At 49.2% G+C, this 13,818-nt stretch overlaps 1 protein-coding gene across 1 annotated transcript; it reads right to left on the reverse strand.

Annotated features, from left to right (window-relative positions):
• Window positions 1-9,854: 9,854 nt before the first annotated feature.
• On the reverse strand, window positions 9,855-10,787 carry LOC134413890 (olfactory receptor 14A16-like). Its single transcript, XM_063147918.1, has one exon. The coding sequence runs from the start codon at window positions 10,785-10,787 to the stop codon at window positions 9,855-9,857; it is 933 nt and encodes a 310-aa protein (XP_063003988.1).
• Between the last annotated feature and the right edge of the window lie 3,031 nt (window positions 10,788-13,818).

Genomic DNA, 13,818 nt, shown 5'->3' on the forward strand with positions numbered 1-13,818 from the left:
ATGGGGCCTCATGGAATCATGGAGAGCACTGTGATATTGCTGGGCCTCATGGAACCAAGGGGACTGTACTGACACTGTGTGGCTCCAAGGAATGCAGGGATCATTGTGACACTGTGAGGCCTCATCAAACCAAGGGTCCATTGTGACACCGCGGGGCCTCATGGAACTGTGGAGAACATTATGACGATTTGAGGTGTCATGGAACCAAGGGGCCATTGTGACACTGTGGGGCCCCTTGAGACACAGGGGCCAATATGGCACTGTGGGGCCTTGTAAGACCAAGGCACCATTGTGACACTGTGGGGCCATGCAGCACCAAGGGACCTTTGTGACACTGTAGGGACTCATGGAATCATAGAGAGCCCTGTGACATTGCGGGGCCTCATGGAACCAAGGGGACCATTGTGACACTTTGGAGTGTCATGGAACCAAGGGATCATTGTGACACTGTGACACCCCATGGATTCAAAGGTCAATTGTAACATTGCAAGGCCTCATAGAATCATGGAGAGACCATTATGATACTTCACAGCCTCATGGAACTAAGGAGACCATTGTGACACTGTGAGGCCTCATGGAACCAGTGAGAACATATTGGCCCTAGAGGTCCCCACAGAACCAGGAGGAACATTGTGATCCTGTGGGGCCTTTTGAAACCAAGAGGCCTTTGTGACACTGCAGGGCTGCAAGGAACCAAAGGTCCATTGTGACGTTGCAGGGCCTCATGTCATCAGTGGTCCATTGTGACACTGGGGAACTACAGGAGACCAATGTGACACTGCAGGGCTGCATGGAAACAAAGCTCCAGAGTGACACAGAGGGGTCTCCTGTCGTCAATGGTCCATTGTGACACTGAGGAGCCACAAGAGTCCACTGTGACACTGCAAATCCCCAGGGTCCAAAGGTCCATTGTGACATTGCAGGGTTCATGGAATAGAGGAGTCACGTGATATTGTCGGGCCTGAGGAACCACAGAGACCATTGTGACACTGCAAGGCCTCATGGAACCAAGGCACCCTTGTGATACTTCAGGGCCCCATAAAACCAAGGGAACACAGAACATGTCTGGCTGGCTTGGCCTCCTGGGGGCCACCTGACTGGTCCAGCTGACCTTGGCATGTTGAGGGTTTTTTCTCATCTGTTGCTGAAAGTCTGGGGCCCCATGCTTTCCTATGGAACTCTCCTTCTCCTCCAGGCACCTATGGCCAGAATTGGGATTTCACTGCCCACATTCCTTCTATCCAGGGATTGTTCCCATAGGAATATTGCCAGGACAAGACTGGCTGGCAATGGTTTCAGATGACTCACCTCCCATCTGTTCCCAAAACATTGGGGAAGGCTCCATTCCTCCTTCCTATGGGAAAGAACTGTCCTGCCTCTCCAGGTGCCCATGACCGAGATTGCGGTTCCACCTCCAAAGTTCCCTAAATCCTAAGACTGCTCCCAGACAAAATCTGCCATTACTGACAAGTCTGGCTGGACTTGGCCTAGTGAGGCTCTCCAAACACTGGGAGTCTCTGCTTTCCCTCCTGTGCAAAAGAACTGTCCTTCTCATCCAGGTGCCCATGGCCAGAATTTGGGTTCCACCTCCAACATTCCCTATTGTGACAGACTGGAGGAGATTGTTGGCTCGAAACATTTCATGTGTGGGGGGAAGGAAGGGAGCAGGTCCAGCTTTGTCCTGCCCTGGAACCCCAGCCCTGCCCTGCCCTGGAACCCCAATCCCCCCAGAGCCTCTGTCCCAGGCCAGCAGTGGCTGCCAGTCCCTGGCACAGCACAGGCAATGCTCCACAGCCACCTCTGCAGCCCCAGCCCAGCTCCTGAGGGACCAAATGAGCCCAAGTCCCACCTGGGGGAAGGGCCCATGAAAACCAAGGGATATTGAAGGCTGACCACAAGGCAAGCACACATCTTGACCCTCCCTCCTCTTGGAATTTCCATCTGAACACTGCTGGAATCCAGGAGTTGGTAGCCGCGTGTGTGCTCCTCTGTATCTTTTTTGCCTTGCTCTCTTTCTGTGTCATCTTCTTCTGTTTCTGTGCTCCTGCAAATTTTGATTAACATTAAATTGAACAGGCTTTGAGTTTGTGAAGTTGAATGGGCCAAGGTATTGCTTTCACAAGTGGTTTTTGTTGATTGAATGTCTGTTGCAGTTTGACATGAGAAGAATTTTTAAAAGTAGTACAAAACTTTTTGTGTAACTGACAATCTGTTAAACCACTGAGATACTGAACACGCCTCTGTGAAACACATATGTTAAAGATTAAAAAACCCAGGAACCTCCTCTTTCTTTTCCAGTCAACAAAGAAGAAGTGGGCCCTTGCCCTGGCCCCCATCTCAACCAAACCAAACCAAACCAAACCAAACCAAACCAAACCAAACCAAACCAAACCAAACCAAACCAAACCAAACCAAACCAAACCAAACCAAACCAAACCAAACCAAGCAACCCTGCCATGGGCTGAGCCCCTTCCCCCCTCCCCAGACTGCCCCCCTCCATTGGCCCTATTCTAACCAAACCAAACCCCAACAACTCTTAAACAGGAAAACAAAAGAGGCTACAAAACCCCAACCAGAACAAAGCTGGCCACAGCAATTAAAATCTTACCATCAAGTCCCCTCCCCCAACACAATTAAAACTAAAAACTCCTACAACCGACAACCCATACAAAATAACCCTACAACTAATATTAAACACAATAAAAAGCCCCAAACTAGTCATAAAAGCAATCCTAATACAACTCAACCACAACTTCCCCCACAAGTTATCGGTGGGTCAGGTGTAAATCCTTTCAATACTTCAATCCTCCCTCAACTAAAAAAAAAATAAAAATAAATATAAAAAAAGAAAAACATAAAACCAAAAAATTCAGTAAAAAGTTAAATCCCTCCCCCAAAAAAGAAGAAAAAATACCTTAATCTTAAAACTAAAATCGTCTTATAAACTATAAAGAAAAACTCTTTTTCTTTATAACACATAAAACTATAAAAAAATTCAAATTAATCAAAATATTTCAAATTATTCAAAGAAAAACCTGCATGTTAAATAAATAAATGTTAAAATAACTGTAATTTTACAAAAAGTTTAAACAGGGGGGAAAAAAGTAATCCAGTGTCCCCAAAAGAAGATCTCCATTGTCAGATATAAAAATAATTTTAAAAGAAAATAATAAAAAATTTTACCTTTAAAAAACTCATCTTCAAAACAATACCCCTTAAGTTGACATGACCCATCAACAAGCTGTAAAAAAGCTTGTAGCAATAAAAACAGCATCACAATAACAAAGATCCCCAGACAACTGTTATCCATGACAAAACTAAGAACAAAAAACAACCTATTTTTGTAAAAAAATCTCCATAACCTTAACAAGAAAAACTTCTCCCCACAGTAAACTAAAAAAGTCAATTCTAGAAATAGTGAACTGACTAGAAATTTCTGGTTTACTTTCTTTAAATTTTTAGTAAAATGAAGAAGATGAAAAGAAAAAAAAAGTATTCTAAAAAATTTATTTTAATTCTTACTACCTTTTATTTAATTTTACTTTTAATAAATTTTTATTTATACCCATTTAAAATTTTAAGCCCACTATACCTTTCTTGTAGTCCTATCTCACAACAAGATAAATACATAAATAACTAACCAGCACTAAAACACAACATACTCATCAGTACATTAATTAAGAAATCTCAAGATTAGAAAGATCTATAATTAACAAACAAAAAGCACTACAGTGTCATAAAAAACATTTTGCCAAAGTTTCTCTGATTTTCCAAAGTTGCCAGTAAAGCCTGTTTTGTTGTTTTGAGTTCCTGAGAATCTCCAGTTCGTATATCTCTAGGGAGTCCAACTCACAGTACACAAGCAATTGTAATTCCTTTTAAATATCACCTTGAGAGAGTTGTTTGGCGTTTAGGGGTCAGGGCTTGTGTGTCCTGCTTGGCACAGCCCAGGCAGGGCTTTCCCAGCCACATTCCACACTCCATTTCCCAGCTGGAGCCGCTGCTGCCTCTGAGTTGTGCTGCCCCAGCCCCAGGGACGCTCTCCTTGTCTGCCCATTCCCCCACGGTCTCTGGGAAGGGATGGCCTCAGTGGGGGCTGCTGACATCCTCAGCACCTTGGAGGCTGCTGCTAAATTTTCCTGCTCCAGAGGCTTGTTCAGCCTTCAGCTCTTGAGTGCAGGAATTTAGTGTCCCCGGGCTCATTAGCATTCAGAACACAAGCCAAGCCTCTGGGGATAATTTGATTTTAAATTCCAAATCTTGATTAGACAGATTTCAGAGGCCTGTTCAATGTGAATACACTATATTTAAAAAGACAGCAAGAAAATTTTTTTTAGGTCCTGTAATTTTTTTATTGTTAATTCACTGATATGTGCAATCTCCAATTCACACTGAATCCAAGTACCTCCTCATACAATTGGAATAGATATAAAAATCAAGACCCTTCATGGCTGACAGTCAATCAGACTCTGTCCCTACTCCCACCCCACCATTTCCCCCATCCCAGCCCTGGCACTCAGAGCAGCCTTGTGCAAATCTGAGCTCCCTCAAGCCCAGGCTGCGCCTGCAGCTTTCAGCTCCTTGGCTCCAACTCCCACCTGCTTTCCTTGGAGAAGGAGCTGCCCGAGACACAGAGGGATGTTCATTTACTGCCAGCCAACAAAGCCAAGGGAAGGCTCAGCTCCATCAAATGCAAAAATCATTCTTCTCCCTGGCTCTGCCCTGTCCCTGATCCCCACAGCCTGTCCTGTTTCCTTCACTCTTCCTTTTCCAGGGAATTTCTGGGACAAGGGAGCTCTGTTCTGGATAGGGAGGGATGTCCAAGTGCCACCACTGGAGAGGGAACCACAACTCATCAGGTTTGTGTCTTTTGAGGGATCAGGAACTGGTGAGACTCAGAGGCACACAAAGTTTCTCTTCATGGCCAACAGACCACAGTTGAACAGGACACAATTTAATAACAATCACCCTCTTTCCTGAGCTATGTACAATGTCCTAGCAGTGTCTGATTAGTGCACCATCCACAGGTGATTTCCATATTAAAAGGAATTTTGGACAAATGGGGCTGTGTGATAGATATAAACACAATTAAGTTCTTGTATCAGGATGCTCGCCCTGGAATGGGGGAAAAACAGCTCCAACAATTCCTGATTTGCAAAGCTGTCAGTGGTGGAAGGAGAAGGGAGTCAGGCTGCTCTTGGTGTTGAGGAAATTCTGAAACCAGCCTGACTCATTTCATCTCCTCATGCCCTGGCTGATCTCTCCTCTTTCCCCTTCCACCCATCAGCTTTTGTCTCCCCCCAGCCCCCTGTGAAGAACCTGGCTCTGTGTTCTCCATCCCCTGGCACTACCAGGCTGGGGTGAGGAGCCCGTCAGCCTTCCCTGCTCCAGGCTGGACCAGCCCAGCTCCCTCAGCCTCTGCTCACAGCCCAAGGGCTCCAGCCCCACCTTTGAGGCCCTTCCCAGACCCTGCTCCAGCTGCCAGACATCTTTCCTGCCCTGGGCAACCCAACCCAGGCCACAATGATCTGGATAATCCTTGTCCTTGATGTCCTGGTCACACAGCCCTGGCCCCTTGTCCCCTGTCAGGCTCTGGGGTGGATCCTGTGGAACATCCTTTGGTGGAGGCTGTGGCTCCAGGTGGGCCGGGGGGATCCTGGGGGACAGGGACCCTGCTGGGCATGAACAGCATTGGAGTTGTTGGGAGAAACTGTGAGGGGGAGCTGGGGCAGAGTGACCAACCCAGTGACCTGACACAGTCCTGCTGGGATGTCACACAGCCCTGCTGGGATGTCACAGCCTCCTCTGTGATGTCAGACCTCTGCCCTGTGATGTCACAGCCAACTCTGTGATGTCATAGTCTGCCCTGTGATGTCAGACCTCTGCTCTGTGATGTCACAGCCCATTGCCTAATGTCACACAGCTGGTCTCTGATGTCACAGCCAACTTTGTGATGTCATAGTTGAACCTGTGATGTCAGACCTCTGCCCTGTGATGTCACAGTTGGCTCTCTGATGTCACAGAGGCAGTTCATGATGCCATTGCTTTTCCATGACCTCACATAAGCCACTCTGTGATGTCATAGCGCCCTCTGTGACCTCATGTTACCAGATGATCAATTGTCTCCAGCAGCTGAGGTGACACCTGGACCTTGTTCTCCAATACCCCAGGCCTATGGAAACCACACAATGCCCATTGTGTGAGAAGGGGAACTGGAAGTTCAGCAGCCTCAGTGTCCTTCCAGCTCAGCCAGGCCCACTGGAACATTGGGGCCCACGAGCACCAGGGACCACCAGAGAGACCCCCCAGGACAGAACAACACATGGGTTAAGGAGAGGGGCAATATGTTAATGATTTTGGGAAATTATTATTAAATGTGTGTTTAGTCAGGGAAAATCAATGCATATGTGTGCAAAATACAGGAAATAAATAGAACTTTCCTGTACTCAGCATGCACGGCTTTGGGAGGAGCTATCCCCCTTGCATTTAGCTGAATAAAGAATGCTGCTTCTTTATGCTACATTGGGATTAAGGAATTTTCTGTTTTACCAAAATTTTGGTAACATTTTTACTGCCACGGAAAGCTCTGTCTGCTGCTGCTCACAAACAGAGAAGGGCTGGTGGCAGATTTGGGGCTCGCAGGCTGCCTGGGGCACAGTGACCATGAAATAATCAAGTTTTCCATTTTCTGTGAGAGAAGGAGGGGCAGCAATAAAATTTCTGCACTTTAATTAGGAAGGGCAGACTCTGGCCTATTTAGGATGCAGATTTGGGGAGTACCAAATCAGGTCCTGATTTTTTGAAGGGAAATAGCCCTTAAAAACAAAGAGGTCCAAGAAGGATGGACACATTTCAAGAAAGTAATCTTAAGGGGGAAAGAGCAGCCTGTCCCAGTGTGGCAAAAGATGAGCTGGTGAGGAAAATGACTGGCCATGTGGGAATCCTTAAAATCAGAGGGTTTTTGGAAAGCTGCAAAAAGCAGGCCACTGAGACAGCAGAATTGTGATTTGAGCTAAGCAGTAGCCATGAGATAGGTCAGCAGGAAAATTATGTAAAAAGTAGAAAACTAAGGAGAAATAGAACAATGAACTGTGTATTAACGCTTGTCTAGAATAACTCCCTAAGCTACAAAGAAGTTTATCTAGCAAGATATTAGGAAGTTTGAAGATTAATAATGGAGCTCTATGCATTGTGTTTTAAGGGTTACATGCAGGTATTGTATTCAAAATAAGCAAGCATTGTTTTAACCAAAGATACTTGTGCTTAAAGTGATTGGCTAGAACTGCTGTCAATATGCTTTTACTTTGTGTGATTGGTAAAAAAACTTTTAAAATAAGTTGTAACATTAAGTTCTTTGTCTACTGCCTGTGGACTGATGGCATCTTCCCATTGCCATAACCATGTAATGAGACTGATGCTGAAAAATAAAACAGCTCAAGGAAAGTTCCTAGCTGTCCCATCCTATTTGTGAATTGTAAATAGCCCCTGGCCAGCGATATGGCCTGGCTGCCCATGGAACTTTTTTGGGAACTCAGGGGAAAAAGGACCAGCAACTGAGTAAGTCTTTAAGAATGCCCTTACATTATGCAGAAAGAAAAGCTGAGAGATGAAAGCTCAATTAGAGCTTAACCTGGCCACCTCTGTAAAAAAAAAAGAATATTAAATTGTTTTTATTAAAAAAAAATATAGCAAAAGTAGGGAGAGGAAGAACCTCTACTCTTTTTTTGATGCAGTGGAGAATATAGTAACCAAAGATAAGGAAATGGCTAAGTTACTGAACACAGTGTCTGTCTCAATTTTCCATATAAAGACAGGTTGCCCTCAGGACAAGAGTTCTCCTGAGCTGGTAAATGGGCACAGGAGTAATCCAGGAGGAAGCACCTGGTGACCTGGTGAGCTACTCAGGTGCTCACAGGTGTATGGGATCAGATGGGATCCATCCCAGGGGGATGAGGGAGCTGTGAATGAGCTCTCCAAGCTGCTCTCCATCATTCACCATCAGTGCTGGCTCAGCAGGGAGCTCCCAGAGCACTGGAGGTGCCAATGTGAGCCCATGCCCAAGAAGGGCTGGAAGGAGGAGCTGGGGAACTCCAGGCCTGTCAGCCTGACCTGGGTGCCCAGCAAGGTTATGGAACAGATCACGGTGAGTGCCATCACAGGTCACCCACAGGATGGCCGAGGGGTCAGAGCCAGCCAGCGTGGATTTCAATGTCTGCATTGATGATCTGCATGAGGGGACTGAGTCCAGCATCAGCAAATTTGCAGATGACACCAAGCTGTGTGTGAGAGTTGATCTACTGGAGGGTAGGAGAGCTCTGCAAAGAGCCCTGGACAGGCTGGATCCAGGGCCCAAATCGAACACAGTGAGGTTGAACAAGACCAAGTGCTGACTCCTGCACTTTGGCCACAACAACCCTTGCAGTGCTACAGGCTGGGACAGAGTGGCTGGACAGCAGCCAGGCAGAAAGGGACCTGCAGGGACTGATGGACAGCAGGCTGGGCATGAGCCAGCAGAGTGCCCAGGTGGGCAAGAAGGCCAATGGCTCCTGGCCTGGATCAGGAATGGTGTGGCCAGCAGGAGCAGGGCAGGGATTCTTCCCCTGTGCTCAGCACTGGTTGGGCAGCACCTCAAGGGCTGTGTCCAGTTCTGGGCCCACTGGAGTGGGCAATGGGAAGAAATATGTAGCAGGAAGAATCAAGAAAACAAGGATGAAGCCAAGGAAACACTCAGGGCAGTTTGGGGGTGGCTTCCAGGCAGCCCTGGCTCTGAGCAACAGCGTCTGCAGTGGGACAGGAAACTCCCAGCTGATGGGAACAAACTTTCTGGCTCACTGCAGACGCCAGGACAAAGCTGAGTGGTTTCCCTGGTGTCCCCCAGCCCTTCCTGGCCCCAGGGCCTGATGGCATTTGTGCTCCCTCAGGCTCATGTCCCCACACCAACAGCATGGGGGTGCTCCTGCCTGCTGTGTGCAATGCAAACAGGGGCTGCTGAGCCAGTGCTGCCGTGTCTGTGCCTGCAAGGATGGGGCACCTGTGTGAGCTGGAGGAGAGGCCAGGGCTGCAGAGGGGGATTGTTGTTGGCAGCTCCATCAGGATGCTCTGGGACACTGCCCTGGGCTGTCCAGCGCACTGGGGATGGATCAGCCCCTGCTCTGCTGCTCCTTCCCATCTACCCCAGGGCCCTTGCAGAGCCCCAGCCATGCTGTTTGCCCCCAGCCTGCCCACAGCCAGCCTGGGGCTGCTCACAGGGGTTTTCTGTGCTGAGCATTGGCCTGGCCGTGTTCTTGAGAGAGCCTGGGCAAGGAGCCTGGAGCCCCCAGGGCCTGGCCTGAGACGTCAGCACTGCCCCAGCTGTGCCCATGGCCTGTCCCTGCTGCAGCCCCGGCACTGCCACCCCCAGAACTGTGCCCGGCCCTGAGAGCAATCAGGCCCTAAAGCAACACCAGGGCCACCAGGGCAGCGGGGCAGGGCCATGGCAGCAGCACTGGCAACACCAAGTGCTGCTGCTGCTGGGCACAGATGCTGGGCCAGCATTGATCTGCCCCAGCTCTGCACAGAGACATTGCTGCTGCAGCTCCAGAGAAGGCAGCAAGAGGGGCACCTCTGGTGAAAACTCTGCTGGGAGATCCTTCATTTCCTTTCAAGTCACCCAGAGCGCGGCCCATCATTGACACAGTCTGGGGCTACAGGGAATTTGGAGAGAAACACAATGAGAAATGGTACAAGGAATGACATTTCTTTGTGGACAATATGAAAAAAAGTGAAACAAAGAAACACATCGTCCAAAATTAAACAAACAAGTAGTATGAAAGATGACTTTTATTGCAAATGATTGACAAGAGTTTTACAGCCGTTTATTGTTTCTGGAACCATCCAGTCATCAGTCTTCTCACTGCAGCCTTGAGCTCCTGGTTCCTCAGGCTGTAGATGAGGGGGTTCAGGGCTGGAGGCACCACTGAGTACAGAACTGACAGGGCCAGATCCAGGGATGGGGAGGACATGGAGGAGGGCTTCAGGTGAGCAAACACAGCAGTGCTGAGGAACAGAGAGACCACGGCCAGGTGAGGGAGGCAGGTGGAAAAGGCTTTGTGCCGTCCATGCTCAGAGGGGATCCTCAGCACAGCCCTGAAAACCTGCACATAGGAGAAAACAATGAACGCAAAACAGCAAAGTGCTAAACAGGAACTAACTGCAATGTGCACAAGTTCCCTGTAGTTTGAACGTGAGCAGGAGAGTTTGAGGATCTGTGGGATTTCACAGAAGAACTGGCCCAGGGCATTGCCATGGCACAGGGGCAGGGAAAATGTATTGGCTGTGTGCATGAGAGCATTGAGAAAGCCACCGGCCCAGGCAGCTGCTGCCATGTGGGCACAAGCTCTGCTGCCCAGGAGGGTCCCATAGTGCAGGGGTTTGCAGATGGACACGTAGCGGTCATAGCACATGATGGTCAGAAGGTAAAAATCTGCTGAAATGAAAAACATAAAGAAAAAGACTTGGGCAGCACATCCTTTGTAGGAGATGTCCCTGGTGTCCCAGAGGGAATTGTGCATGGCTTTGGGGACAGTGGTGCAGATGGAGTCCAGGTCGCTGAGGGCCAGGTTGAGCAGGAAGAAGAACATGGGTGTGTGCAGGTGGTGGCTGCAGGCTACGGCGCTGATGATGAGGCCGTTGCCCAGGAGGGCAGCCAGGGAGATGGCCAGCAAGAGGCAGAAGTGCAGGAGCTGCAGCTGCTGTGTGTCTGCCAGTGCCAGCAGGAGGAAGTGGCTGATGGAGCTGCTGTTGGACATTTGCTGAGGCTGCACATGGGGAACTGTTCATGGAGAAAGGACAGTGAAAAGTCAGGAGAGGCTGCCTGGAGCCACACCTGGGCCATTCCCTGCAGACTGTCCCACTGGGACTCACCCACCCTTGTTCCTGCTCTGGGAAATCCTTCACCCAGGTCCCTGCCTGAGCTCCAGTTGTGCTCGCTGAGTGTGCCAGGAGCAGCCAGGTCTGTGCGAGGGGCCTTTCAAGGAGCCATCCCTGTCCCTGTGCCCTGGGTTTGTGGCCATGTGGCAGAGGGGCAAGGCTGGATATTCAGGATTTGTCCGGGAAATCACTCCTAATGCTGAGAGGCTTGGTAGCATCTGCACTCCCAGTTCTAATGGAAATAGAGGGCAGAAGTTGGTTTTAGGAATTGTTTTCCTATATACACATCATTCCTGGGTCTCTGAGGTCAGAAATCCCCAGCATTTCTGCTGCACTCAGAGTTTGCCACTGAGAGATGTGAGAGGCAAAGATTCCCTGCGGCTGAGGGAAGGTGAGGGGCTGGATGGGCTTGTTCCCAGCTGCTCTGGCTTTGCACCTTTGGCTGCAATCAGAGCACAATCACACTCTCGGGTCAGCCTGGGATAAACCAGACCCTGCCCAGAGCAGAGGGATCCCTGAATGTCTCACCCTCTCTAAAGGTCTCTGAGCAAGCTCTTAGCACCCCCTTCTGCCAAGGACACTCACAGCTCCCTTGGCAAACCCAACAGCATTTCCTCAGCTCTGGCAGCTCTGCCCTTCCCTGTGGGACAATCAGGGAACTCCCAGAGGCTCTGGCACAGATTTGCACCCCGGAGGGCAGCTCAGAGCTTGGAAGGGCACAGCAAGGAGATCCCTGGCTGTGCCCATGATGGGATCTCAGGGAGGGGGCTCAGCTCATTCCCCTTTCCCATGGACTGCTTTGCCCACAGCCCCACAGGTGCCAGGGAAGCTCGGACACCCCATTCCCATGGACAGCCCTGCCTGGCAAGAATGCCAAGGGCAGTGCCTGACTCAGCTGCTGCAAATCCCAGAGCCTCTCTGAGAGCAGCAGATAACAGCGACAATATCAGGGCAGTGCAGAACCAAGAGAAGATGTTGTGGTGCTGTGCCTGAGAGGGCAGGACAGAGACAGTCAGACACTCAGGACAGTGTTCCTGTGCCCAGCTGTGCCCGGCACCTCCCACACACCAACAGTGCCCTCATCCTGCCCCCAGCACTGCTCTCTTCAGCCCCCTCTCCTTCCCTGAGCATCTCCCTGGGCCTGGACATGCCCTCCTGAGAGGAGCCTTGTCCCTGCCAGCGCTCACAGAGCCCATCTGGGGCCCTACAGAAACCTGCCTGTGTGCAGGGCCCGGGCTGGGGCAGGCTCTGTGTGCAGCTGGGCAAGGGCAGCTCAGGAGAGCCCTGCTGGGCCCTGCAGAGGTGATGCTGCTGCTGTCCAGGGCTGAGGAGTGGCTGAGGGCCCTTTGGGAGGCTCCCAGCAGAGAGACTGACCTGCTTAATTTACAGTTCTGCAGTCCCTGTAAATGTTCAAACATTAGTTGTATGATCCTGTGTGTCCCTTTCAACTCAGAATGTCCTGGGATTCTGGGATTACAATTCTTGTTCTTCTTCTCTCATCCCCTTGTTTTTTATAATCAAAAGAGAAAAAAAAACAAAAAAACAAAAAAAAAAAAAAAAAAAAAAAAAAAAAAAAAAAAAAAAAACCAAAAAACCCTTGCAACAGTGTTAGAACAGTAAAGTAAAAACCAGACACTTATTGGAAGCTTCCAGGTGTCCCAGTGGGGATGGGGCACACCCGGGCCCTGATTTACACAATTTATTAAGGTTGATTAATAAAGAAAATTTAACAGGAACATCCAATAAGAGATTCACTCACCCCAGTTACATAGCCCTGGCTCAATCCATTGCAGTAAGTCCAAGGGCTTCTTTGCCTTCAATTTTTGTTATGACTGCTCACATTCTGGTCAAAAAACACAATGTTCTTGTAGGTCCTGTTCCTGATAATAAGACTTTACAGGATACTATATGTATTGTATACTATATGTATTTCAGGAATGCATTTAGACAATCAGCTTATTTTTCTAAAATCAAAGAAAAAGCTTAGGGAAAATAATAGAGTTAATACAGGATTGTAGCTATAGAAGTATTATAATAGCAATACAGTTCATTAAGAGTTGAATAGACTTTAATAATGATTATAGATTTATACTATGTAATAGTAATTTAAAGAGCTACAAATATATGAAAAATGTATAAAATGAAAAAATCTTTTTGTCATCACCCCAATTTTCCATCCTTCTCCAAGCAGGAAATTCAAAACACTCTCAGGAAAGCTCCTGATCTTTACAGGAATCCCAGGCTTACCTTCGTTGGGAAGTGCCCTCTGGAGCTGTGCCCAGACTGGTCTGGAGCTGGGAACAGCCCTGCCCCACCCAGCCCCTCTCAGCAGCAGCCCCTGCCTTGCTCAGGGTGGCTCCTTACCCCTAGAGCTTCTCTCCAGCGCTGGGAGCAGCTGCCAGGGCTGGCTAAGAGCTGTCCCTGGCAGGCAGCAGAGTCCCTGCCACAGCAGAGCGCCCTGGGCTGCAGGACCCTGCTCTGCAGGACAGCCCTGGGCACCCCTGGCTGCTCTGCACAAGAGACAATCAGAGAAGGTACTCACAGGGTCTGTAGGCATTGGGAGGTTCCAACTTTAGGAGATCATTCCAGGAGCTGCAGCTGCATTGTCCTGCAGCCAGAGGTTCCTGTGCCAAGGGCTGGCAGTGATTGTGCCCCAGGCACTTCTCAGCACCTTCCCAGCCCTTGATTGAAGCTCTCTGTGCCTCTGTGCTGTGCCTGGGGTGACTGCAGGCAGTGCCCCAGCCCTGCTGGGCTGGCAGAAGAGCTGCTCATCAAGAGAAATGTGCTTTTGAAGCTCTTCTTGGTTACCAGGAGCTGCCTCTGTGCCAGCAGCCCAGCCCAGCTCAGCAGCACAGACACAGCACAAGGAATTTAATGAGCCTCTGGGGTTTTGTGCTCAGGCCCTGAATA

The sequence above is a fragment of the Melospiza melodia genome, unplaced genomic scaffold (assembly GCF_035770615.1).
Source record: "Melospiza melodia melodia isolate bMelMel2 unplaced genomic scaffold, bMelMel2.pri scaffold_55, whole genome shotgun sequence".
Taxonomy (NCBI): Eukaryota; Metazoa; Chordata; class Aves; order Passeriformes; family Passerellidae; genus Melospiza; species Melospiza melodia.